This window comes from Microcaecilia unicolor, chromosome 8 (assembly GCF_901765095.1).
Source record: "Microcaecilia unicolor chromosome 8, aMicUni1.1, whole genome shotgun sequence".
Classification (NCBI taxonomy): Eukaryota; Metazoa; Chordata; class Amphibia; order Gymnophiona; family Siphonopidae; genus Microcaecilia; species Microcaecilia unicolor.
In genome coordinates, this window is record NC_044038.1 from 140,466,282 (window position 1) to 140,492,196 (window position 25,915).

At 39.6% G+C, this 25,915-nt stretch overlaps 1 protein-coding gene across 1 annotated transcript in view; it reads right to left on the reverse strand.

Annotated features, from left to right (window-relative positions):
* LOC115476824 (gamma-aminobutyric acid receptor subunit alpha-1) overlaps positions 1–25,915 on the reverse strand; it is a 169,260-nt gene that overhangs the window by 67,678 nt on the left and 75,667 nt on the right. The window contains exons 6-7 of the mRNA XM_030213400.1: positions 19,822–19,904; positions 8,323–8,466 (exon numbers count right to left, since the gene is read on the reverse strand). Of these exons, the coding sequence (XP_030069260.1) occupies positions 8,323–8,466; positions 19,822–19,904 (227 nt within the window). The remainder of the gene's footprint in view (positions 1–8,322; positions 8,467–19,821; positions 19,905–25,915) is intronic.

Below are 25,915 nucleotides of genomic sequence, written 5' to 3' on the forward strand. Positions count from 1 at the left end.
TCTGAGCCATTTGGTCATGGGAGGGGCCAGGATTGGTAGTACACTGGCCCCCCTGATATGCCAGGACACCAACTGGGCACCCTAGGTCAGTGCGGTGGACTTCAGAAAAAGCTCCCACATGCATAGCTCCCTTACCACGTGTGCTGAGCTCCCAACCCCTCCCCCAAAACCCATTACCCACAAATGTACAACACTACCATAGCTCTTAGGGGTGAAGGGGGCACCTTTTGGAGGCCTCCCATTTACCAGCACAAGTGCTGCAGGTGGGGGGGGATGGGCCTGGGTCCACCTGCCTGAAGTGCACTGCGGTACCCACTAAAAGTGCTCCAGGGACCTGCATACACGCAGGCCTCTAGGACTTGTTGCTGCTGTATAACATTGGCGCACCAGTTGACACCTGAAGACTAATCTCTCCGAAAATGTCCTTTATTGGAATAACTGCGTTTACTGACAGTTAACTGCAGATCAGAGAAACACAACAGGGCACACTCTGACCCAGTAGGCAGGGGGAAAAGCACCATGGGAGAAGAGTCTACCAACTACCAACATTGTGAGACTGTAACACAAGCTAATGAAATCACGGAGCCCAATACCCTACACCCACAACAATGCAATGCTGATGTGACCCTGTAGTGCATCCAGAGACACATCTGACCCAGGGAAAGGCTGTGAGAGGATCGAACACATTCTGCTGTCATGGAGGTGGGTACAGCATTTGAGGCTGGCATACAGGCTGGGAAAAAAGTTTTAAAACTGGGGGTTTTTTTTGGTGGGAGTGGGTTAGTGACCACTGGGGGAGTCCGGGGACGTCATCCCTGATTCCCTCCAGTGGTCATCTGGGCCGTTGGGGCACTTTTTTGGGACTTGTTTGTGAAAAAAAGGGTCCAAAAAAAGTGACCCAAAATCGCGGTAAAAATGCCTTTTTTTCGATTATCAGCTAAAGACACCCATCTCTCCTTGGCTGATAACCACGCCCCAGTTCCGCCTCTGACATGCCTCCAACACGCCCCCGTTAACTTTATTTGTTTCCGCGACAGAGTGCAGTTGGAAACGCCCAAAATCGGTTTTCGATTATACCGATTTGGGCACCTTTGCGAGAAAAATGCCCATCTCCCGATTTGGGTCGAAATATAGGCGTTTTTCTCTTTTGATTATAAGCTAGATAGTAAAAATCTTTTTAGGTATATTAAAAGCAGGAAGCCGGCAAAAGAATTGGTTGGACCGCTAGATGACCGAGGGGTAAAAAAGGCAATCATGGAAGACAAAGCCATAGCAGAGAGATTAAATGAATTCTTTCCTTTTGTCTTCACCGAGGAAGATTTGGGAGAGATACCGGTGCCAGAAATGGTATTCAAAGCTGATGGGTTGGAGAAACTGAATAAAATCTCTATAAACCTGGAGGATGTAATGGGGAAATTTGACAAATTGAAGACTAGCAAATCTCCTGGACCGGATGGTATCCATCCCAGAGTACTGATAGAAATGAAAAATGAACTTGCGGAACTATTGTTAGTAATATGTAATTTATGTTTAAAATCGAGCGTGGTACCGGAAGATTGCAGGGTGGCCAATGTAATGCTGATTTTTTAAAAAGGTTCCAGAGGAGGTCCAGGAAATTATAGACTGCTGAGCCTGACATTGGTGCCGCACAAAATGGTACAGACTATTATAAAGAACAAAATTACAGAGCATATTCATAAGCATGGATTAATGAGACAAAGCCAGCATGGATTTAGTGAAAGGAAATCGTGCCTCACCAATCTACTACATTTCTTTGAAGGGGTGAACAAACATGTGGATAAAGGCAAGCCAGTTGATATTGTGTATCTGGATTTTCAAAAGGTGTTTGACAAAGTATCTCATGAAAGACTCTAGAGGAAATTGGAGAGTCATGGGATAGGAGATAGTGTCCCATTGTGGATAAACGCTGGTTAAAAGATAGAAAATAGAGAGTAGGGTTAAATGGTCAGTATTCTCAATGGAGAAGGGTAGTTAGTGGGGCTCCCCAGGGGTCTGTGCTGGGACTGCTGCTTTTTAACATATTTATAAATGATCTAGAGATGGGAGTAACTAGTGAGGTAATTCAATTTGCTGACGACACAAAATTATTCAAGGTTGTTAAATCGCAAGAGGATTGTGAAAAATTACAAGAGGACCTTACAAGACTGGGAAACTGTGAGGGGCATAATCTAACGAAAACGTCTATCTCCATGGGTGTTTATCTCCGAGAACGGGTCCGTGAAGGGGCGGACCGAACCGTATTTTCGAAAAAAATAGACATCCACGTTTTATTCGACAATTTGTGAGCTGGGCGTCTTTGTTTTTCAGTGATAATGGAAAATGAAAGGGCCCAGCTCAAAAACAAATAAATCCAAGGCATTTGTTTGTGGGAGGGGCCAGGAGTCGTAGTGCACTGGTCCCCCTCACATGCCAGGACACCAACCGGGCACCCTAGGAGGCACTTTTACAAAAACAAATAAAAAGGTAAAATAGCTCCCAGGTGCATAGCACCCTTTTCTTGTGTATTGAGCCCCCCCAAATCCCCCTCAAAACCCACTGCCCACAAGTCTACACCATTACTATAGCCCTAAGGGGTGAAGGGGGGCACCTACATGTGGGTACAGTGGGTTTGGGGGGGTTGGACGACTAAGCATTAAGCAGCACAATTGTAACAGGTAGGGGGGGATGGGCCTGGGTCCACCTGCCTGAAGTCCACTGCACCCCCTAACAACTGCTCCAGAGACCTGCATACTGCTGCCAGGGAGGTGGGTATGACATTTGAGGGTGAAAATAAAAAGTTGTGAAACATCATTTTTTTGTGGTGGGAGGAGGGTTAGTGACCACTGGGGGAGTCAGGGGAGGTCATCCCCAATTCCCTCCGATGGTCATCTGGTCATTTAGAGCACTTTTTTGGGACCTGTTCGTGTGAAAAAAGGGGCCAACAAAAGTGTCCTAAATGTTCGCTAAAAACGCCTTTATTTTTTCGATTATCGCCCTAACGCGTACATCTCTCCTCGGCCGATAACCACGCCCCAGTTCCACCTTCGCCACACCTCTGACACGCCCCCATCAACTTTGTCTGCATCTGCGACGGAGTGCAGTTGAAAACGTCCAAAATCGGCTTTCGATTATACCGATTTATTCGTTTTTGTGAGATAAACGTCTATCTCCTGATTTGGGTCGAAATCTAGGCGTTTTTCTCTTTTGATTATAAGGTGGTGTGTGTCTAAATGGCTGATGACTTTTAATGTGAGCAAGTGCAAAGTGATGCATGTGGGAAAGAGGAACCTGAATTATAGCTACGTCATGCAAAGTTCTACGTTAGGAGTTACCGACCAATAAAGGGATATAGGTGTCGTTGTTGATAATACATTGAAACTTTGTGCTCTGTGTGCTGCGGCAGCTAAGAAAGCAAATAGAATGTTAGGTATTATTAGGAAAGGAATGGAAAACAAAAATGAGGACGTTATAATGCCTTTGTATCGCTCCATGGTGCGACCGCACCTCGAATACTGTGTTCAATTCTGATCACCACATCTCAAAAAAGATATAGTGGAATTAGAAAAGGTGCAGAGAAGAGCAACAAAAATGATAAAGGGGATGGGACAACTTCCCTATGAAGAAAGGCTAAAGCGGCTAGGGCTCTTCAGCCTGGAGAAAAGACGGCCGAGAGGAGATATGATAGAGGTTTATAAAATAATAAGTGGAGTGGAAAGGGTAGATGTGAAGTGTCTGTTTACTGTTTCCAAAAATAGTAGGACTAAGGGGCATTCAATGAAGCTACAAAGTAGTAAATTTAAAATGAATCGGAGAAAATCTTTCTTCACTCAATGTGTAATTAAACTCTGGAATTCATTGCCAGAGAATGTGGTAAAGGTGGTTAGCCTAGCAAGGTTTAAAAAAGGTTTGGACGGCTTCCTAAAGGAAAAGTCCATAGACCATTATTAAAATGGACTAGGGAAAAATCCACTGCTTGTTTCTGGGATAAGCAGCATAAAATGTTTTTTTTGCTTTTTTGGGATCTTGCCAGGTATTTGTGACCTAGATTGGCCACTGTTGGAAACAGGATGTTGGGCTTGATGGACCTTTGGTCTGTCCCAGTATGACAATACTTACGTACTTAAAAGAAGTGAATTGTAATTTGTTAACATTGCACATATCTAGTAGTATTTTTAAAAGGTTAAACAACAATTCAAGAAAAAAGATATTCTGGGCAAAAATCACTCAGAATCTTAATAACCAAACAAAGAATCTTAAAATGAATCTTGCCTGAACTGGCTACTGGTGAAGAATCCAAAACAAAGGAATGATATGATTATATTTGGTTTTATACAAAAGTAAATGAGTGGCAGTTTTCTGAAGTAATTGGATTTTAGTCAGAGATTTAGATGTCTGACCCAAATGAAGAGAATTACAACAGTTAGTTCTGAAAAAAAAATCAGTGCTTGAACCAAATTTTGTAAATCATCCATCAAAAAATAAGAACATAGCTGATTCAAATATTTATGGTTTATGGTTATGGTTTATTTAAACTTTCTATACCACCCAAACTAACTAGCAGAACTGAGCAGTGTATATTCAAAAATTTAAAATTCAAAAGGTAAAAAAAGAACTACAATATGTAATAGTACAGAAAACGTGCACAAAGAAATAGAAAACATCCAAACCATATTTATAGAAAAAGAGAAAGAGTGAAAAATTACATCAATAAATAATTAATATCACAGGAAAACTGTTGCCCAAAGGGAAAACCCTCACCTGTCTCACTGGTCAGTGCCAAAGACCTGCCCAGAAAGCCACGTTTTTAGTGCAGTTCTAAATTCTTTCAGAGGGCACTCCACAAACACTCAAAGGCAGATTATTCTAGGTGGCGGGGGCCAAGAAAGAGAAAGCCGAATGCCTTATACATTCCAATCTTGCTCATTTTGGACCAGAGAGAATCAGGCGATAATCATTAATAGACCGGAGAAACTGTTCCAGTATATAGGGAATAGTAAGGACGGCTAGGTAATCTTGAAAGCCCATTTTAAACACTTTGAAAGTAAGAAATGCAATTTTATAAATGATTCTTTGTGTAACAGGCAACCAGTGATTCTTTCTAAACTGTGGAGTAACATGATCTGATTTCTTCACATGAGATAATAATCTAATTGTCACATTCTTTATAGTCTGCAACATTTTTTAAAATAAAGAATATGTAAGCCCAGCATAGACAGTAATGCAATAGTGGAACTTAGTTATGAGAAGAGAGAGAATAAGGCCATAAAATGTATTGTCAAAAAAATGTCTTACTGAACGTAATTGACGGAGAATGAAAAAACTAACCTCGTATAGTTGTAAAACTTGTGAAATTTGAGCTTAAAATATACATGAATTTCCCTTTCAAATCAGAGTCAATCCACACACCCAGACATTTTTACAGTTTTCTGAAATTGAGTCATTTTACCCCCTAGAATATGATTTATAGAAAAAAGAGTTAAAGATTAACCCACAACATTAGTCTTTTCTGGAATCCAAGTGGTTGACAGGATTAGAAATTGATTGACTGACAGGCAACAGAGAGTAGTGGCAAAGGGATCCATACTGGGGCTGATTCTGTTCAAACATTTTGAAAGAGCAATCAAAGAGAGGGTCCAAGAGTACAAAAAGTCAAGCAACACAAAAAAGCAGAAAAAGGCCTCAAGAACTGGAAAAACAAAAATACTGCTTATTATATTATATAAGAATCTTTCAACAAAAAATATGTCTGTAATTGGAATATGTTTTAACACACCTCTTATGATTTGAATATATATGTTGCTTGTATGTAAAATGATATATATATATATATATATATATATATATATATATATATATATATATATATATATATATATATATATATAATGTTTATTATACATTATTATTTTTTTTATTAGACCCCTGAGGCAGGCGCGTTTGAGCGCCGAAACACGGCCCGTGTCGGGTTCTCTTTTATTAAAGATTGTACCATTGTTCCAGTTCTTTGAGGCCCTTTCGTGCTTTTTTTGTGCTGCAAACTTTTCTAAGCAATATTGCAAGAGGGTTAGAAAGAAAAATATACTTTCTTTGAATGACACAAAGTTTATCCACAGAATGGACACTTTGGAAGTAGTGAAAAGCATAGAAGTGATCTATAGAAATTAGAAGTGTAGGCAAATGCTTGGCAGTTAAACTTTAATGTGAAGAAATGTACAGTGATGCATATTCTATTCTATTTTATTCATTGTTCTTGTAAACCACTTCTACCTTTAAAAAGGTCCCAAAGTCGTTTACATCAGAAATATAAAATAAATTAATTTACAAATATAAAGACTATGATCTACATGAGCAGAAATAGAACTAAAACCTCAACACCATATTTCCTTCAAATAAAATGTTTTTAAACTTCTTCTAAACGAGAAATAAAAGTTATTAGATCTAATGATTTCAGGAAGAGCATTCTATATTGACGCTACCTTATAAGAAAAAGATTGCTCAAGAGACTTTTTAATGCAAACTCCTTTAAAAGAAGGATACATCAGCATAAGATTTCTAGATTGTCTACAAGGTAGTTTTCTAGCTAGAAAGCATACCATTGAGAGAACTCTTCTGGTATGTCGCCAAAAAATATTTTAAAAACAAAACAAGAAATTTTAAGTGACAGCCAGTGAAGTTCTCTAAAAAGAGGCAAGACCTGATCGAATTTGGACTTTTTACCAATCATACGAGCCACTGTATTTTGAACCAGCTGTAATTTCTTCAATAAACTAACTACAATTCCAACATAAAGTGAATTGTCATAACTAAGGTAAAACAGCACTATATATTGGGTCAAAATTGCAAAATGTTGTTGTTCAAAAAATGAATGTACAGCTCTCAACTGCTTCAATTAAAAAGACAAAAACACTTTTGCACTATGCTGTTCACTTGGCTTCTTTTGAAAGGAGAAAGAAGCTTGCCCAGCTGTATTGAGATTGTAAGAAAAAAAGCATGTCTGGGAGTCCATGCAAAGCTCAGGGTAAAGGTGGACACTGGTGCCTGTTTTCCTGCACTTTGGTGTGAGCCTCTTAGGAGATTTAAACCGCAAAATTTCTTTTTTTTTGGGGGGGGGGGGCTTATATTTCATGGTGTGGGGCAAGGGTGCCAATGTGCTCTTGCACTTTGCTGTTTTGCCTGGCATGTGCACACAAGAGTTTCTTGGTAAGTGCAGCTCTTGTGTACATACATCAGTCACATTTCTTCCTCTTTTTTTTACTTTACTTGCGTACATAAAATTTCCATCCCATTTGCTTTGGGCATTGGGGGGAGCTAGTTTTCAGTGCTGTTTTTGTGCTATGGGATGTGTGCTCTTGCCTCCAGAGTTTTGAGCATCAAATATACCTATTTAGGGGCCCAACTGTTTTGCATTATCTGTATTGCAGTTAACACGTTAAGGAAATAGTGTCTGTATTAACTGTATGGTAAGATGATGAGATCCCTCCAATCATTAACACAGAGCATTGGCATAGCTATGGGTGGGCCTGGGTGGGCGCAGGCCCTCCCATTCTTGGCTCAGGCCTACTCAATGGTGGCCACACACTGCTCTCTCCCCTCTTTCCTCTGTGGTGTTCCAGCATCTGCCCTCTGTCTCTGAACCCCTGTCCCACCCTGGTGTACCTTACAGGCCTCCCCACCGCCTACAGCAATTTATTTTCACTGCCTGCGCTGGCCCCATAGGCTTCCATCTGCCATGTCCTGCCCTCGCTGATATCATTGTCTGGCGGGATGTGGCAGATGGAAGACTGCGGGGCCGGTGCAGGCAACAAAAATTAATTGCTACAGGCGCCGAAGACACCTGTAAGGTCCACCATGAAGGGACGGGGTTCACAGAGAGAAAAGGGCAGATGCCAGGACACCGTGGAGGACAGAGGGAAGAGATGTTGGATGTGGGGTAGGTGAAAAAACCCTGTAATTTTTTACTATCTATGGGAAGATAGGGGGAGGGGCATAGAAGGGCCCATCCAAGTTAATTCTGGACCTATCCAAAATACTGGGTCAGGCTACACCACTGACACAAAGGTTTTACAGTTACCACACAGTACTTTTGACAATTATTGCCCAGTAATTATGAATCCTTACTATACTTTAGCAAGTAGGCCTCAGATGCATTTGGCAAAGTGGGCTCTTTTCATGTTATGCCTCAACTAATCTATAAGATCCCCATTATAGATTAGCTGAGGCACCTTTGCTGTTTTAACATTAGAATCAGGACTCAGAGCTAGAATGTGGCTAAGTAGAACCTCTAAAAATGTACCAGATGTGAAAAAATACCTTATTACATACCTGTGCTGGACTGGACAATCCCAGAGTTCACTGTTTGACCCAGAAGATCATATTGGTTCAACCGAGACCCATCGTCAGCTACTACAACTGACTTTGCTGGTTCATGTGTCCAAACATATATGACTTCTGCCCTGGTATAGGCATCTAATAATAAAAAAAATGTACATTTTTATGATTCTCGGATTGTTACATGAATATTAGCATGTTCTGAAGCTGAATTATTCAAACAAGAATATGTTACATATTGTTTAGTGGTTTATCTACTGTCAAATATCTTACATGAAATAGCATAATATGAATATTAATCAATAGCTATGATAAAGAATAAATAGAAATTGAATACTCAAATGTAACTACAGCAAAAATTAGAACTGTGAATATATGTACAGATTTGAAGACATTTTGAACAAATATTCATCAAGGCATATAAATATCACAAATTACTCTAAAATAATTTGTATCATCACAAACAATGGTTGAATCAACTAAAATGTATGATCTTCATGAAAAATATTTGGAGCCCCCTTTTATTAAAACTTATCATGCGCTAATGGAATTAGTGCACATTAAAGCCCATTTTATACCTCTAGGCTTCTTAGCATTTAGCGCGTGCTAAGCTTTAGAAAAAGGGCCTCTTTATTTGTTAATAAGGCTGGGCATCTCTTGATGCAATTCACTGGGGTAAAACATAATATAATAGGGTGCAATGCTTAAATACTCACAGTAGACAGGGTACTGCTGAGGGCAAGTATAGCAAGGACATTTGTTAATTATTATGTCAAGTTATATACTCTGGAGATCAATCCCATGCCTGATACATATGGAACTTTCTAGCATGGACTCCAGCACTCGGTTCTTAATGAGTCTCACAGAGAACAATTAGAAACCCCCTTCACAAAAGAAAGAGTTGACATACAGTTTGAGCTTTGCCTTGAGGAAAGGCTCTGGGATCGGATGGATTTTCCATGGAATTCTATAATGCCATGGCAGAGATTCTGGCTCCAAAACTGTTCTGGCTTTATGGTGAACTTAGTCATCATGGAGTACAAGTGGGAATCTTTTTTTGGACCAGAATAGTAGTGATAGTGAAACTAGATAAGGATCCAACGTTGGTCACAAACTATCAACCCATATCCCTTGAGAAACATTAAGGGCCCTGTTTACTAAACCGCGCTGTAGGCGTGCTAACTTTTTAGTGTGCACTAATGATAAAGATACCCATATATTCCTATGGGTGTCCCTAGAGTTAGCACGCTAGTTTTTAGCGTGCACTAAAAAGTTAGTGTGCCTACAGCGCAGCTTAGTAAACAGGGCCCTAATAGTAATATGTATTCCAAGATGTTGGTAACTAGACTAAGTCACGTTTTGATGACCCTGGTTCATAGGAATCAATGTGGCTTTATTTAAAGTGGTTCTATATTTGCAGCAAATCTGTGGTTCAGGTAGTGGCTTTATTCTTGGATGTGGAAAAAGGCATATCTATTTAAAAATCCTTGTTTGTGAGGAGGAAGTGATGCCACTGTCCAGGATGGAAGCATAATTGCGAGACTCCACAGGGGCTATTGAAAATAAAGCAATTCCCGAGACATTGCTAAGCCTGCCGAGGTCGAAACTTTTGGGGAGAGGTCCCAGAATCATGCAATTCTTACGGGCTTTAGAGGTGGTAGATTGCTGGAGATTGCTACATGGAGTGCAACATAATTATACTTCTTACTCACATGCTGCCCAAACCTATACTCGTATAGATGGGTTATGGGTCCACCAAAATGGATGGCACATGGTGGAGGAAGCTAACATTGGGAACATACAAATCTCGGATCATGCTTAGTTTTATTTAAGGGCACCTGGCCTACCACAGTCTGTTGTGCAACCTCACTATCCAGAAACCCTATCTTCCCTGTTTGTGAGGTATCCTTGCAAGATACCTTATCCCGAACCATGCGCTTTTGAGCGACTGTCAGCCTTCCCCCCATTTCTAGTTTAAAAGCTGCTCTATCTCCTTTTTAAATGCTGATACCAGCAGCCTGGTCCCACCCTGGTTAAGGTGGAGACCATCCTTTCGGAATAGGCTCCCCCTTCCCCAGAATGTTGCCCAGTTCCTAACAAATCTAAAACCCTCCTCCCTGCACCATCGTCTCATCCACGCATTGAGACTCTGGAGCTCTGCCTGTCTCTTTGGCCCTCCGCATGGAACAGGTAGCATTTCAGAAAATGCTACCCTAGAGGATCTGGATTTGAGCTTTCTACCTAAGAGCCTAAATTTGGCTTCCAGAACCTCTCTCCCACATTTTCCTATGTCATTGGTACCCACATGTACCAAGACAGCCGACTCCTCCCCAGCACTATCTAAAATCCTATCTAGGTGACACGTGAGGTCCGCCACCTTCGCAGCAGGCAGGCAAGTCACCAGGTGATCCTCACGTCCACCAGCCACCCAGCTATCTATATGCCTAATGATCGAATCACCAACTACAACGGCTATCCTAACCTTTCCCTCCCGGGCAGCACTTGGAGACATATCCTCGGTGCGAGAGGATAGTACATCCCCTGGTGGGCAGGTCCTGGCTACAGGACTACTTCCTACTTCACCAGGGTGATGCTCTCCTTCTAGGAGACCTCCCTCCTCCAAGGTAGCACAAGGTCTACCAGACTGGAGGTGGGACTTCTCTACAACATCCCTGTAGGTCTCCTCTATGTACCTTTCTGTCTCCCTCAGCTCCACCAAGTCTGCTACTCTAGCCTCAAGAGAACGGACACGTTATCTAAGAGCTAGGAGCTCTTTGCATCGGGCACACACATATGACATTTCACCAACTGGGCGATAATCATACATGTGACACTCAGTGCAAAAGACTGGATAGCACCCCCCTCACTGCTGGACTGCTGACACCATCTTAGTGTTTTTGAGTTTTTCAATAATTTAAAACTTGCTACAGTATTAAGGATATTAGCCTAATATAAAAGTGTATTTTAGTTTATGTGGTATATTGTATGATTTATTTAGTGTTTCCTTCTTAGATGGTAATGAAATGTATTTAAAACTCTGTAAGAGCACTCTTTGCTTGTTACCCTAATTACAATAACTGACATTGAAGAGTTGTCCTAGGGGTGGGTGGGAAGACTAAACTAGATCCTGCAGTGCCTGTTAGATTCTATCTGTTAATGCTGTGGTACAAGGCTTTTAAAACTAAGTGGAAAAGACTATGGAGGTTAGTTGTTAAAATGTGGTTTGGAATATTTTATTTTGAGTATTTAGTTAATTCTACTCTTTTTAAAACTTTATTGATTAAGTCCCTCAGGTATTTTTTTTATTTATAAATTTTTCAATTAAATACAAAAATACTACAATCTTTGAAAGAATACACCAATATCCAAAAGAAAATACATTCTAAGAAAAGTGACAAGTGTTAATTAAATTATTGGTTAATTAGTCCACAAGTAAGAGAGGGATCTATGATTTGTCAAAAAGAAGTTGGATATAAGAAATATTACCATAGAAAAATGCAGGTAGTTGTCCCTTTAACTCTTGATCAGCTAAACATTTGGTTCTTCTCCCTTGCTACCCTGTGAATTCAAAGAAACTGCGCAATTGAAGAGGTTCAAAGAACACATATTTTTTGTCTTTAAAGGAAAGAGTACATTTGTATGGAAATCGCAACTGAAAACGAGCATTCAGTGAAAGAGTCTCTTGTTTCATCTCCAATAATTTTTTCCTCCTTTGTTGAGTCCATTTGGAGATATCAGGAAAAACTGTCACTTTCCCTCCTAAAAATTCAGGTTGGATTTTTTCGAAAATAAAGTCTTAATAAGGCTTCTTTAGCTTGTAGAAATACAAAGGAGACTGAAAGTATGGCTCTGGTTTTGATTTCCTCTTTAGATTGTTCCAGAAACATAGAAATATCTAATATATCCACAGATGTTTCCTGTTGTTCTTGATTTACCTGTTGCTCTCGAGTATCCGGCTGTTTAAATTTTGTATTTAAGTAGTATAACTTTTGAACTGGTGGAAAAGATTGATCTGGGTATTTAAAGTTCTCTCTTAGAAACTTATGAAACATTTCCCTTGGCGCAATAAACTGAGTATGGGAAATTAAGTATTCATAAATTTAAGTTCCTTGTTATATTCTCTAAGTTTTCAATTTTACGATGAAGAAGTAATCTATCTCCTGCAAAACTGAGCTTGATTCTCTTGAACCTTTACCATGTCCGTTTCCAATAAGCTCTTTGAGCAGGGACTGTCCCTCTATGTTAAATTGTACAGCGCTGCGTAATCCTAGTAGTGCTTTAGAAGTGTTAAGTAGTAGTAGTAGTATTTTGTTTAGTGGAAAAATTTTCAATAGTTTTCTTGACTTCTCTTACTTGCACAGAATTATTTAAAGACACAGATACAAAAGAAGAACAAACCTTGTGCAGGGTTTTAAGAGCAAATGGATTCCAGTGATATTTCCTGTGGTCTTTTCAGTGGCTGTATCGCCGAGGCACACAAGGAAATTTCTTCCTGAGAATAACCAGTAGCAGCAACCTCCACTGTTGCCTCTCCTGACGCCATAGTCGGAAATTGCTGGATCCCCTCCACTGAAGGCCGAGGAACAACCTCGGCAGTATTTCCATCAACCGCTTCCTGAGACGAGGTTTGCCTCCCCTTCAAGTTTCCGTTAGTCTGTACTCTCGGTACCGTTACCCCGCCCGGTCGCAGGAGTGGAGGGATAGCTGGTCCTACCGGGCTGAGTGAAAGTTCGCCCTCCTAACCGGGGCTCTTCCTCGCCCTGCTAACGGAAACGCCCGAATGTGGGGTTGACACCAAATAGGCTGAGATAGAAGCTTGACACGCTGAGGGGGCTTCTAGCTTTGGGAGAGGAGGTCCTTTAAGCTTGCCCTTCGTCTTTGGCATGCTCATTGTGGGGAAAATGAAAGTTTTCAAGCTTTTAGTGGAACAGCGTTCTCTTCAACCTTTCTGTATTGCCGCCATCTAAGATCCCCCTTTATTCCCGTCCCTCAGATATTTTGTTGATATATCATCCCCCTGGGAGTTGGATATCTGTCCAATCCCAAATATTTGAATGCATTCTATATTTAACTACACATGATTCTCATTTGCACATTTTGGTGATATAAATCTTTATTTAGAAGATAAATCATATCTTAATGTCAATTTGCTAACTTTTTTTGAATTCAGTACAATTGACTTTGCACCATACTGATCCTACTAACAAGAAGAAACATACGTTGGGTATAATTGCATATACTTGGAATTCTTCCCCACCTTCTTCTTACTCCTGGAACTCTATTCCATGGTCTGACCATTTTATGTTAGATTTTACTTTATCAACCTTTCAAAACAATGGACTCAACTAAAACGTATGTCTTTTGAATCAAGAGGAATGGTTGTCATTAGGTTGGAACAAAGGGTTGAAATCTCATACCTTTCTCTTTTGCATTAAAACTCTATAGTCTGAGAGCCTGGATCTGGTAGCCCTTTGTGGAAAAAAATTCCTGTTGATCTAAGTCCTCCCCTTGGTTTACTTCTCACGTGTTTTGAAACAAGATGGTCATAGGTTAATAAGAATATGGCATAAATCTGGTATTGCTTCAGATAAGGCCCTTGAGAAACATAAAATATGTCTTTATATGCTTATTTCTTCAAGATCTCTGCATACATACACTGAACTCATGTGTTGAACAGTCGGACTAGGCTGTACTTGTATTCAGTATTAAGTTTTAACTTAGCTTAAGTTTCCAGGTGCAGGGGCGAAAGGGAGGTGAAACCTGCACCTGGAAACTTAAGCTAAGTTAAAACTTAATACTGAATACAAGTACAGCCTAGTCCGATTGTTCAACACATGAGTTCAGTGTATGTATGCAGTGATCTTGAAGAAATAAGCTTATACCTCCATTGAATTTATTAGTTTTCATCTATATGAGTATACAGTTTAGTGAAAACGACTAAAAGACAAAAAATAAAGAAGAAAATAAGAGGAAAATCTCTTTAAAAAACCCCACAAAAATATAAGTTGGAGGGAGGGGAATGTCGATGATTATTATTGTTGCAAAATAGGAGCACACCAAACTTGGTGAAAAAAATCCCCGGCGACTGTATGAGACTTTCCCTTTACAACACGCTAGAGTTATTTATATAGGGACAAGACATTAGGCATACATACTTGGTCTTCTACTAGTCTATGTATTGCTTATTTCTAAGATAAGCAGTATAAAATCTGTTTTACTGTTCTGTGATTTTACCAGGTACTTGTGACCTGGATTGGCCACTGTTGGAAACAGGATACTGGGCTAGATGGACGTTTTTATCAAGGTAACCTATCTGACATCTCTTTAAGCAAGCCTACCCAAATGCCCCAACCTAATCTCACCAACTTCCACCCCCAATTCTGTTCTGACTTAAATACCAACCTCCCATCCTTCTCTTTCAATCTCTCCTTAATTTTATCCCTCCTTACCCTTTCTCCCAAATTACACTATCCTATCCTGTCTACCCTCTTTTATCCTAGTCATATATTATCTAGCTCAACTTATCATACACTACTAAGCCCAACTTTACATTGTTTTACTACTGTTTTATTAAAATTCTATTAACTTTGTATTTCAAATTACTATGTAAGCCGCATTGAGCCTGCATTATGTGGGAAAGCGCGGGGTACAAATGTAATAATAATAATAATATATTCAGGTAGAATGTCTGGTGTAGTTGTTAAAACCTTATCATCTGAGTAAAAAGTGTTAACTATTTTGTACAACTTCTGACAAAAATTGCTATCTGAACATATTAAAGAAGAAATAATCCTGTTTAACGGATCTTATCTGAACAGAGATAGTGTTTATTACTAATACTACTATTTAGCATTTCTATAGCGCTACAAGGCGTACGCAGCAAGACCAGATCTCTGGTCTTGATTATTTTATTTGCCACTACTTTAATCATTTCTTTTTTGCCTTGTAACCTATTTGTATATTTTGGTACTTTCTATTCAGATAGGTTAATTTTCTAAACATGCCTTAATTTAGCTGTGCAATTGAATGCAAATTTAACACAAAAAAGGGATGAAAGAGAAGTACCACAACTTTGGAAATCTGCTTGCTTGCTTGCAGAATTTTGAAACAGTACCTCTTTTGGTAAAATAATTGTTTTTCTACAGTTAAACCAATAGAAATGCAACAAAAACACTACTAAGGGGATCCATTTTAACAAAAGGTGTTAAGCCCTTAACGTGCAGTTAGCGCATGCAAACAGGCTACCAGAGAAACACATTAAAATGTTTTGCTGTATTTTGCCTGTTTGTGCATGCTATCCTGCACATTATACATTTTTTATAATCTTTTTTTGGAGAGGGCATGTCATGGATGGAGAGTGGACATTCCCACATTACCCAGCTAGTGCATTATAATTAGCTCCTACTAACTGGATAACAGAGAGTTAATGCGGTGGCACTTAATGCCTCCCAAATAGGAAGCAGTAAGTGCTCTCAGCTTAATTTATTGCAGGCACTGCGCGCTAATAGGTACACAAACACACAACCTGCAAATAAAAGTGCCTCATTAACCCCCAAAATTGTGCACTCAAATTTAGGCATGCGCTTGATTTGCATGCACAATTTGATAGAATAAAGAGCCAATTAGTACCAATAATCGACGTGGAGAAGTGGCCTAATGCAGTGGGTTGCGGACCAGGGGAACCGGGTTTCATTCCCGCTGCTGCTCGATTGTCAGCAGTGGATTAAGATCCTGGGAAACTGGGTTCAATTCCCTCTGCAGCTCTATGTGATCTTGGGCAAGTCACTTAACTCTCCATTGCCCCAGGTGCAACAGTAGTACAATGTACTACTTAGACTGTGAGCCAACTAGGGACAGATCCAGTACCTGTAAAATGAAACTATAAACTGCAAAGGAGCAATTATTGGCACTAATTAAATTTAATTGGAATGTACATGTGTAAATTGAGGTGCATGATCTGCACCTAACATTTACGCATTGCCAGAGGGGTGTGAAAATGAGAGGATAATGGCATTTTGGTGTGGATTGGGGGCCTGGTTTTGAATTACACGCATAATTATAAAATACGGCTGCTCGGCACATAAACTTAGTCATGGTCATTTGCACTGCATTTTTATGGGTGCAAATGGTGGCACCCAAATTTTTATTTATTTATTTACTTGTTACATTTGTATCCCACCTTTTCCCACTTATTAGTAGGCTCAAAGTGGCTTACGTAGTTCCATTTACGCACAACCTCTCCAGTTAAGTGTTATTCAGTAAACTGTACTGAACTTTAGGCATGATGTAGAACACTGCTTAAGAAGATTTTCTCAGCACTTATTTTTTTTTAGGCGCCATTTACAGAAATAACCCTTCTGGGCTTAGTACAGAGGAAAGTCTCGTGTTAAGTCCAGATTTCATTGCACTTACGAAAAATGCCCTTAAATCTAAGAATCAAACAAAACAACAAATTTTGCAGTTTTGCTTGAATCATTTTATTTTTTTCTATCAAATACACTTTATTCAGCTGGGAGAAATGTAAGCTTCAGAAGCAGGTGGAATAAACACGAGGAATAAAGTACAAAGGGGTCCTTTTACTAAGCTGCAGTAAAATGTGGCCTCAGGGCGCCCTTATGTGGGTCTTTCCCACACACTAAGGCCATTTTTACTGCAGCTGGAAAATGGCCAATTTTCCTATTTTTTCAACTTAATAACCATGATCTAATTTTGCCATTAGCCTGCGGCCATTAAATATATTACTATGTGAGCCCTTACTGACACCTGTTTTTTAGACAGAAGGACTCAAGTACCAATCCTGCACTAATCAGTGATCTCACTGTAATACAGATGTGCTGTCTGCCGCAGACATGCCCCCTCTGTGATATTTTTTAGCGCATGGTTTACACATGCAGATTTGAAAATTACTGTAGGACGCCTGAGTGCGTCCCACAGTAAGCCTTTTTACGCTGCAGTAAGTGAAGCTTAGTAAAAGGACCCCAAAGAGATCTACTGAAGAGTATGGAAAATATGAGTCAGAGGCTACAGAAACAAGTTGGCATTTGAAGAAATTGGAAACCACATGGGACTGCTAACAGTGAAAGCTGTAAGACTCAATGGGGAATCAGAAGCATTAAAGTCAGACATCTCAGAAAAAAAAACCAGATAGACTTTCAGAAGGAATGTATATTGGCCTTGATGGAGAAACAAGACTGACTGGAGATGTCAAGAAAAAGAAATTAAAAATCTGTCCTTGGGCTCAAGCATTAGAAGGAACATTGGAAATTCAGAGAGTGAGAAGGAAGAGATTTAAACTCGGCCATAAATTGTTTTATCCGTTTCCTATTACAACGGCTAAAGCAAGAAGAAATATCACCTTCATTCCTGAACTGTACATCACCATTTTAGCCCTAATTGTCTTCAGTCCTATAAATGACTGTTGGGCTAATTTTCAAAAAAGAAAAAAGTCCAAAAACTGGCATAAATCTGCATTTGGACGTTTTTCTTACAAAACCTTGTTCAAAACAGTATTTTTGAAAGCAAAAGATAGATGTTTTTCTTTTTTTGAAAATTACCTTCTTTCCAATTCAGATTTTGGGTGTTTTTTGCAAAGCGTCCAAACTTAGATGTCATATTGAAAATGCCCCTCTATGTCAAACATTTCCCGCGCTGCCAAACTGCATTAGCCACCATTTCCTTCGGCAGTTGATTTCTTGCAGAAGAAGGGGGTTTTACAGTCACCGCTATCTTAGGGATCTTCTTGCTTTGCTGTCACACCACTTTTAGCTTAGTGAAGTGCCTTCAAATACTGTTCTGTGTTGCTGTATAGCACTAATACATCTCTCTCCCTCTTTCCCTGTGACTTCTGAATACTTTTTTTCTCACAGCTCCTGACCCTGGGTAGCCCGATGACTGCAGATGAAAAGTCTGTTTTCTTTTTTTTTTAATTATCCAGCAGCTTCCTCCTTTTCCTTTGGACTTTCAGCTGAATTACAACTGGACTCAACTGGGCAAAGGCACTAGATGCTCAATATTCAGAAAATTCTGAGGGCCCAATATTCTGCCAGTGTCAATCAGCATTTTGCTGACTGTCGCCAGCAGTAATCCCGGAAATTCAATGCCGAGCCATGTCCGGACACCAGCATTAAAGGGGTCTTTTACAAAGCATTGGTAAGCCCAACGCAGGCTTACTGAATGCTAAATCGGGACAACCGCTTGCCCAACACAGCCACCAGCAGTAGTTCCGGCCCAAGCGTGCTGCATAAACCGTATATTCAGTGCTGAAGCCCAGCATTGAATATCCGTGAATAACACCAGTTGTAGTCAGCAAAACGCTCACCACTGGTAGCTGAATATTTACCCCTCGTTTGCTAGATTTATGAGCCTAAATTATAAGCCTGGTGCTGAAAATAATTGCTAAGTGCATAACTTATTTTCCCTGTCTTAAATCTGCTCCTTTTGCCACCCACTTTGTTATGCTCCTAAATTTAAGAGTTGAGTGAAATTTTGAGTAAATATTTATGCACTCAGCCCTAGTAAATTTTCAAAAAGGCCAATTTATGGTCATAACTGTCAAAGTCAGGAGCATAAATCCTTTGAATATCTGGCCCATACATTCCTTGGCGTCTCTATTGTTTAGCGTGCACTAATCATTAGCGTGCACTTAAAATGCCTTTGTAAATGACCCCTTAAGTAATAACTGGGATTCCCCTTTAAGGCTGTGAATGCTGCCCCTGCAGCACATAAGCATAGCATCAACAGTGCAGGGTGTCAAATATGCATTACGACCTTTAAGAATAGCATCTCAAAATTCTTGCCTTTCAGCTACATGGCAACAGAAAAATTTGGGATGCCCCACCAACTTAAGCAGTCATCCTGTGCCCCTATTTCAGCATACTGGCCAGCTCAGGATGGCTAAGCAAGGCCTAGGAATCAATCTCGTTCCCTCTGCTCAGTAGTATGAAGCTCCGTCACGGGATTACCAGATTGGACGTCACCAAACCCACAAGTTCAAAGACCACAAATTTCAAGAACAATCAGTTGAAATGTTAAATATTGTTTATTCTCCAATAGTAAATACAGGCAAAAAATGACATGGACCGTGTTTTGCCACTTTAGCTTTCACTAGAGGTCCTGTATCGAGCCAATACGTATGTAGTGATGTATATGAACATGCATCACTGTTATAAAACAGATAAGGTATGCTCAATCCTGAGGAGACCCTGTATTTACAATTGGAGAATACACAATTTGGAACATTTCAGCTGAATGTCCTTGAAATGTGTGGCCTTTGAACTTGTGGGTTTGGTGATTTCCACCCCTTTGGCTTGTGCTTGCAGCTTGTCTGTGGAAGATTTTTTTTATTCTTCTCTTACTTTTTTTTTGTTACCAGTTTGGCCCAGCATGAACACTTTCAGGAACAGATATAAATGTATCTATGCAAATCTGTAGCTATGTACTATATATTGGAACATTTAGTACTAAAGGGAAAAAAAGGTTTAATTTTAAACTTACAACTTCCAAATTTTAAGGGGCAGGCATGAGCATCCATGGGGAAATCTTCTAAATGCATAGGACATTCAGCTCGCACTGTCAATCTGCAACACAAAATAGCTATTACAGTTTTAACAAAAAAGGTGATTTCACAATAAATTTGAATTCTACATTTTAAGTGAAATTAAGACGGAGGGGGAGTAGCCTAATGGTTAGTGTTGCAACCTCAGAACCAGGGGAACTAGAGCTAATTCCCATTGCAGCTTCTTGTGAATCTGGGCAAGTCATTTAACCCTCCATTGCACCGGGTACAAAATATGTATCTGTACATAAGATATAAACCACTATGACTGCAACCACAGAAAGGCAGCATATCAAATCCCATTCCTTTTCCTTTTTCCATTTAAGTCAATATTCAAAAGCATTGGGTGCCGCAGCTGATGAGGCAATATAAGTGCTTTAAAAATATTCCCCCATAGTTTAGCCCTTTTTTTCCAGAAGACTGCCAAAGTTGTATGATTATAAAATGATTGCTTGGGGGGGGGGGGGAGAGGGGGAGAAGAGCATGCGGAAAATTATGTATTTAGTAGCAAGCTTCAGCTGCAGAATGTATAGAGTGGCATTTTGATTTTGATGTCCACCTGAGAAAATTGATACCAAGTCTGTATGTCACGTATGGATGTGCATTTCTCGTGTATTTTACAACAGGATTCGATGACATACAGTCTGTTCTAAAATACAAGAGAAATTGACGTTCATGTACTGCTGATGTCTGCATGAACTTCCATGTTACAAAATGAAACATCCAAATTTTGAACGGGGCAAAACAAGTGACATGGACATCTTTGTGTCAGCATAGGAATGTCTATATTATAAAAAGTCTACAGAGACATCTGTGCAGAGCAGAGGAGTAACAATGGATAGAGCAGTGAGCGGGTACCCAGGTTCAAATCCCACTTCAGCCATTTGTGATTATACAGAGGTCTTATACATTCAACTGCAATATGCATTGTTCTCTCCCTGGGGGCTCACAATTTTAAAAAAACCTATAATGAGCTAAAATGGGATTTGATCCTGGGTCCCTTGGTTCTCAGGCTACTCCTTAACTCTGCATGAAGATTTATTAAGAATCTAGTTTAAAACAGATTGTATCATCATAAATGTACATAGTTCCTGAAGCTGTCATAGAGCCTGGTTTCACATTCAGGGGAGGGAAGGGGACAGTAAAAATTAAGGTCATTGAGATGACTTGCCTTAATCCCTCCAGTGGAGAGCTGATCAATCAAAGCACCTTTCCATAATCTGGACGTGCCAAGTACCAGCTCTAAACAATATCCATCTTTTTGGATGTGGACATCCCATCCTCTTCTGAAATCAGAGTTGGATGTTCATATTTTAGTTCCTTCTCAGTCCTGCCCAAAGCATACCCAACCTACACCCTTTTGCCATATTACTTCAGTTTTAGACATTCATATCTTAGTTTTATAAAATTTGGATTTGGATGTCCGTGCAATATGTATGTCTAAATGTCAGTTTCAGACATCAAAAATATGAATAGAGCTTCTAAAATACAGGCAATAACTTATACATCCTGTGTCAACACGTAAAATAGCAGATCTAACTTTCACCATTATTCAAAATGTTTACAGTAATATGTGAATTTTCACAGTTGGCACTTGTGGAGCTGAAAATATGTATAACCTTTAATGTATAAATTATATATTTAAGTACTAGATTCTATAAATGGCGCCTATAAAATTGGTACCCAAAAAATAGCACAGCACTATTCTATAAACTACGCTTAAAGTTAGCTGTGGTTTATAGAATAGCGCTTTGTACTGGTAACATTTAGGCACGACAATTTACACCAATAAAAACCTGGTATAAATCCCTGACATAAATTAGGCTCGTGTCCTCCTAATTCTATAACAGTGCACACATATTGGCGGAATGCCCCCAACCCACCCATGCTCCTCCCATGGCCTGTCCCCTTTTTGTATCTGTGCACTAGAATTTACACGCACTTCTTTATAGAATATGCCTAAAAAGATGTGTACCTAAATTCTAATTATTGCCAATTAATGCCAATAATTGCTTGCTATTGCCCAATTATCAGCACTGATTAGCTTGTTATTCAATTAAGTAAAGTGTTTAAGTTGGGTGTGCACCCAAATGTACGTGCTCAACTCAAAGCACCATATATGGAATCTGAGGGATAGTGGATAATTCTATAAATGGTACTGAAAAATTGGTGTAGGAAAAAAATCAGTTCTAAGTGCTATTCCATAAATGATGGTCCAGGTTGAACACCATGTATAGAATAGCACTTAGAACCAATTCCCATGCCCAATATGCCCAGCTGAACCCTGGTGTAAATCCAAGCACCCAACTCATTAGTCAAATACCACCAATATCAGGCTATAAATTATATATCCCAAGTAGTTATCATATATAAGGTAAAGATAACTCCAACCATTCAGTATTCCAAAATAACTCTTAATTCATTCCACAGACCTCAGCAGCACAAATCCGAGCTCAACAACGTCATCACTCTAAGCCTTTTGTGCTCACTCATCATCAGTCTTTTTTTATATCAAACTATTTATAAAAGCAATATCTCATTTGAATTTCAGTTCTCAAAATTTTACACTTATCTTTAATAGTAAAGTTTCTAAGTTTCCAAGTTTTTCAATATTTACTACCCTGCCCTATGGAAGCCATCAAGGTGGTTCACAATCTAAAATAGGGGGAAAGAAGACAGTTGACAAGCGAGAATATTTTACATGTAGAACATGGCATGATAGGGTAGTAAGGGAAGAACTACAACCTTGATAGGAAAGGGGACGGGGTAAAACAATAGGAGTGCTCTACTACAAACAGCCAGATTTGTCCAGACAGTTGGTGAAAGAGTTATTGATAGGCGTCTGCAAATATGTGAGTTTTAAGTTGAGCTTTAAAATTCGGGAGACTAGATAAGAGTCTCAGTGAACGAGGAAGAGTGTTCCAAAGGTGAGGTCCTTGTACTAAAAAGATGGTATCTCTAATATGGTCATGGATTAGTATGCGGGAGCTAGGAATGATTAATTTATTCTGTTGGACTGATCTAATTTAATGTTCTCTTTGAGTAAAGATCTTGGTGATGGAGAAACTGTGGCTGTAGATGTGTGTGGCATAAGGGGCAGATTTTTGATAAAGCTATGGGGCAAAACATGGCGCATGTTGGATAACAAAGCCCCCTTGCTGATTTACTATTAACGGTAAGTGTAAAATTTTGAAAATTGAAATTCAAATGAGATATTGCTTTTATAAATAGTTTGATATAAAAAAGACCAATGATGAGAGAGCGTGGAAAGCTTAGAGCGATGAAGTTGTGGAGATTGGAGTTGTGCTGCTGAGATCTGTGGAATGAATTAAGTTATTTAGCACTCAACTCATGGCATCTGGATGCAGAAATGGTGCAATTCTATAAAACTGCATGCAACTTTTCAGAACACCCCTGCCCCTCCTCTGGCCATGTCCCCTTTTGAGTTGCGCCCAGTCTTACAGAATAGTGTGCAGACTTGTAAATCCTAAATTATTGTCAATTAACTACAATTCTTGATTGTTAACATCAATTAATTGCTAGTTAGAGGTCCATTAAACAATTTGCATGTGCATCTTCACTCCGCGCCAAAATTTCAATGCTGGAAGTTTGATGCCATTTATAGAATCCGGGACGTAGAGGGTAATTTTATAAAGTAGTATCTAGTTAATGTGGGTTTTCATGCACCTACTTTATAAAGTCAAAATACATGCCTACTTGACTTTATGAAACATTAGTGTAGGTTTGAAAGAACATGTGAACATATAGGCACTGAAGAAATAAAACACTACCAGGGTGGAGGAGTCAAGAAACCACTATGAAGCGATCCAGAAGGGTAGAGGAGAGTAGGGTTGCCGATGGGTCTTCCAACAATAAACACAGACTGTGTTTAGAACCATCGGAAGCTCTACTCTCCTCTACCCAACATATAGGCACTATGGCTGGTATAAATGTTAGCATATATTTTCTGCCTCTTTGTCTTTCACTGCATGTTATAATGCACAGGTCAAAAATACCCAGAGAGGTAATACTGTTTAGTACCTTCCTCCACATATTTTCTCAGAACATTGAATTACAAATTTGTCATCACACTATAATACTTCAACATCCCTGTGCAATATTGTACTATAACAGTAAGATGATAATGGCTGTTCTCAACAAGGAGAAGACAGGTGCTCTAACCACTCTGCCAGGTCACTTCTCCAGCAGTCCAGTCTCAGTCAAAGGCTGCTTTAGGGGGAGGAATTGAGCAAAACATATGCGGATTAAGAGTGATGCGTGTTGCACTGATGGGATTTCAACCAGCAAACCCAGATGGGCAAGACAAGTGCTCTAACCATTCTGCCACTTCAGCTGTTGAGCAGTACAGCCTCGGTCAATGTCAAAGGCTGCTTTAGGGGGAGAAATTTTGCATGTGCCTCTATTCATTGTGGTCAAATTTATACATGAAGAGGGCAATTCTATAAGAGGGCACCTACTGAAAGGTGCTGATTATTTATTTATTTATTTATTAGGATTTATTTACCGCCTTTTTGAAAGAATTCACTCAAGGTGATATACAGTAAGAATAAATCAAACATAAGCAATAGACAATTACAGCAGTAAGACTATTCAAATAACAATATAAAGTGTGGCAATAGTATACTACTTACGATGTCAACACAATACATAATAGAACATTTTAATAGACAGCGTAGGGTATAAGCAATGATAGTGCTTTTTCTTTGCTTGTCTACTTTATACATACTATTCTTTAAATAATACTACTGCAAGTTTCAGAAAAGATGTTTAAACCTAAGGTGTAATCACTTACAGCAGCCGATAGCTGGTCTAAATGCCCATGTCTAGGAGTGTGATAGAGTATGCACAAATTATAATGTTCAATAATTTACGGGCATACCTGTAAGCCTCTCCCGTGCTGTACCCAAACTCTTGAACACAGAAGAAGGAACCCAAAGTATACCTAACACAGAAGCAAGAAACAAAAGCACAAGAAGCATTCAAGTGTGGGAGCGGCAACTCAAAATATTTATTCATCAGACCTGACACGGTCCATGTTCCGGCGAAACCGCCTGCGTCAGGGGTCTATCAACGTGGATGATGTTCAATTTTATCAAATCAGTCAGAAAGTATAAGAACATATGAGTAGCCATACTAGGTCAGACAAATGGTCCATCTAGTCCAGTATCCTGTTTCCAACAGTGGCCAAGCCAGGTCACAAGTACCTGACAGAAACCCAAATCATGGCAACATTCCATGCTACAAATCCCAAGGCAAGCAGTTGCTTCCCCATGCCTATCTCAATAGCAGACTATGGACTTTTTCCTCCAGGAACTTGTCCAACCCTTTTTTAAAACCAGATACACTAACCCCTGTTACTACTTCCTCCGGCAAAGAGTTCCAGAGTATAACTATTCGTTGTGAAAAAATATTTCCTCCTATTTGTTTTAGAAGTATTTCCATGTAACTTCTTGAGCGTCCCCTAGTCTTTGTACTTTTGTAATGAGTAAAAAAAACTGATTTATTTCTACTCATTGTACACCACTCAGAATTTTGTAGACCTCAATCATATCTCCCCTTATCCATCTCTTTTCCAAGCTGAGAGCCCTAACCTCTTTAGCCTTTCCTCATACGAGGGGAGTTCCATCTCCTTTATCATTTTGGCTCTTCTTTGAAGCTTTTCTAATTCCAGTATATCTTTTTTGACATAGGGCGACCAGAACTGAATGCAGTACTCAAGGTGAGGTTGCACCATGCAGCAATACAGAGGCATTATAGTATTTTCGGTCTTATTCACCATCCCTTTCCTAATAATTTCTAGCATCCTGTTTGCTTTTTTGGCTGCCACCACACAATGAGCAGAAGGTTTCAGCGTATTATCTACAGTGACACCTAGATATTTTTCTTGGTTGCTGACCCCCAAGGTGGACCCTAGCATCAGGTAACTATGATTCGGATTATTCTTTCCAATGTACACCACCTTGCATTTGTCCACATTAAATTTCCTCTGCCATTTGAATGCCCAGTATTCCA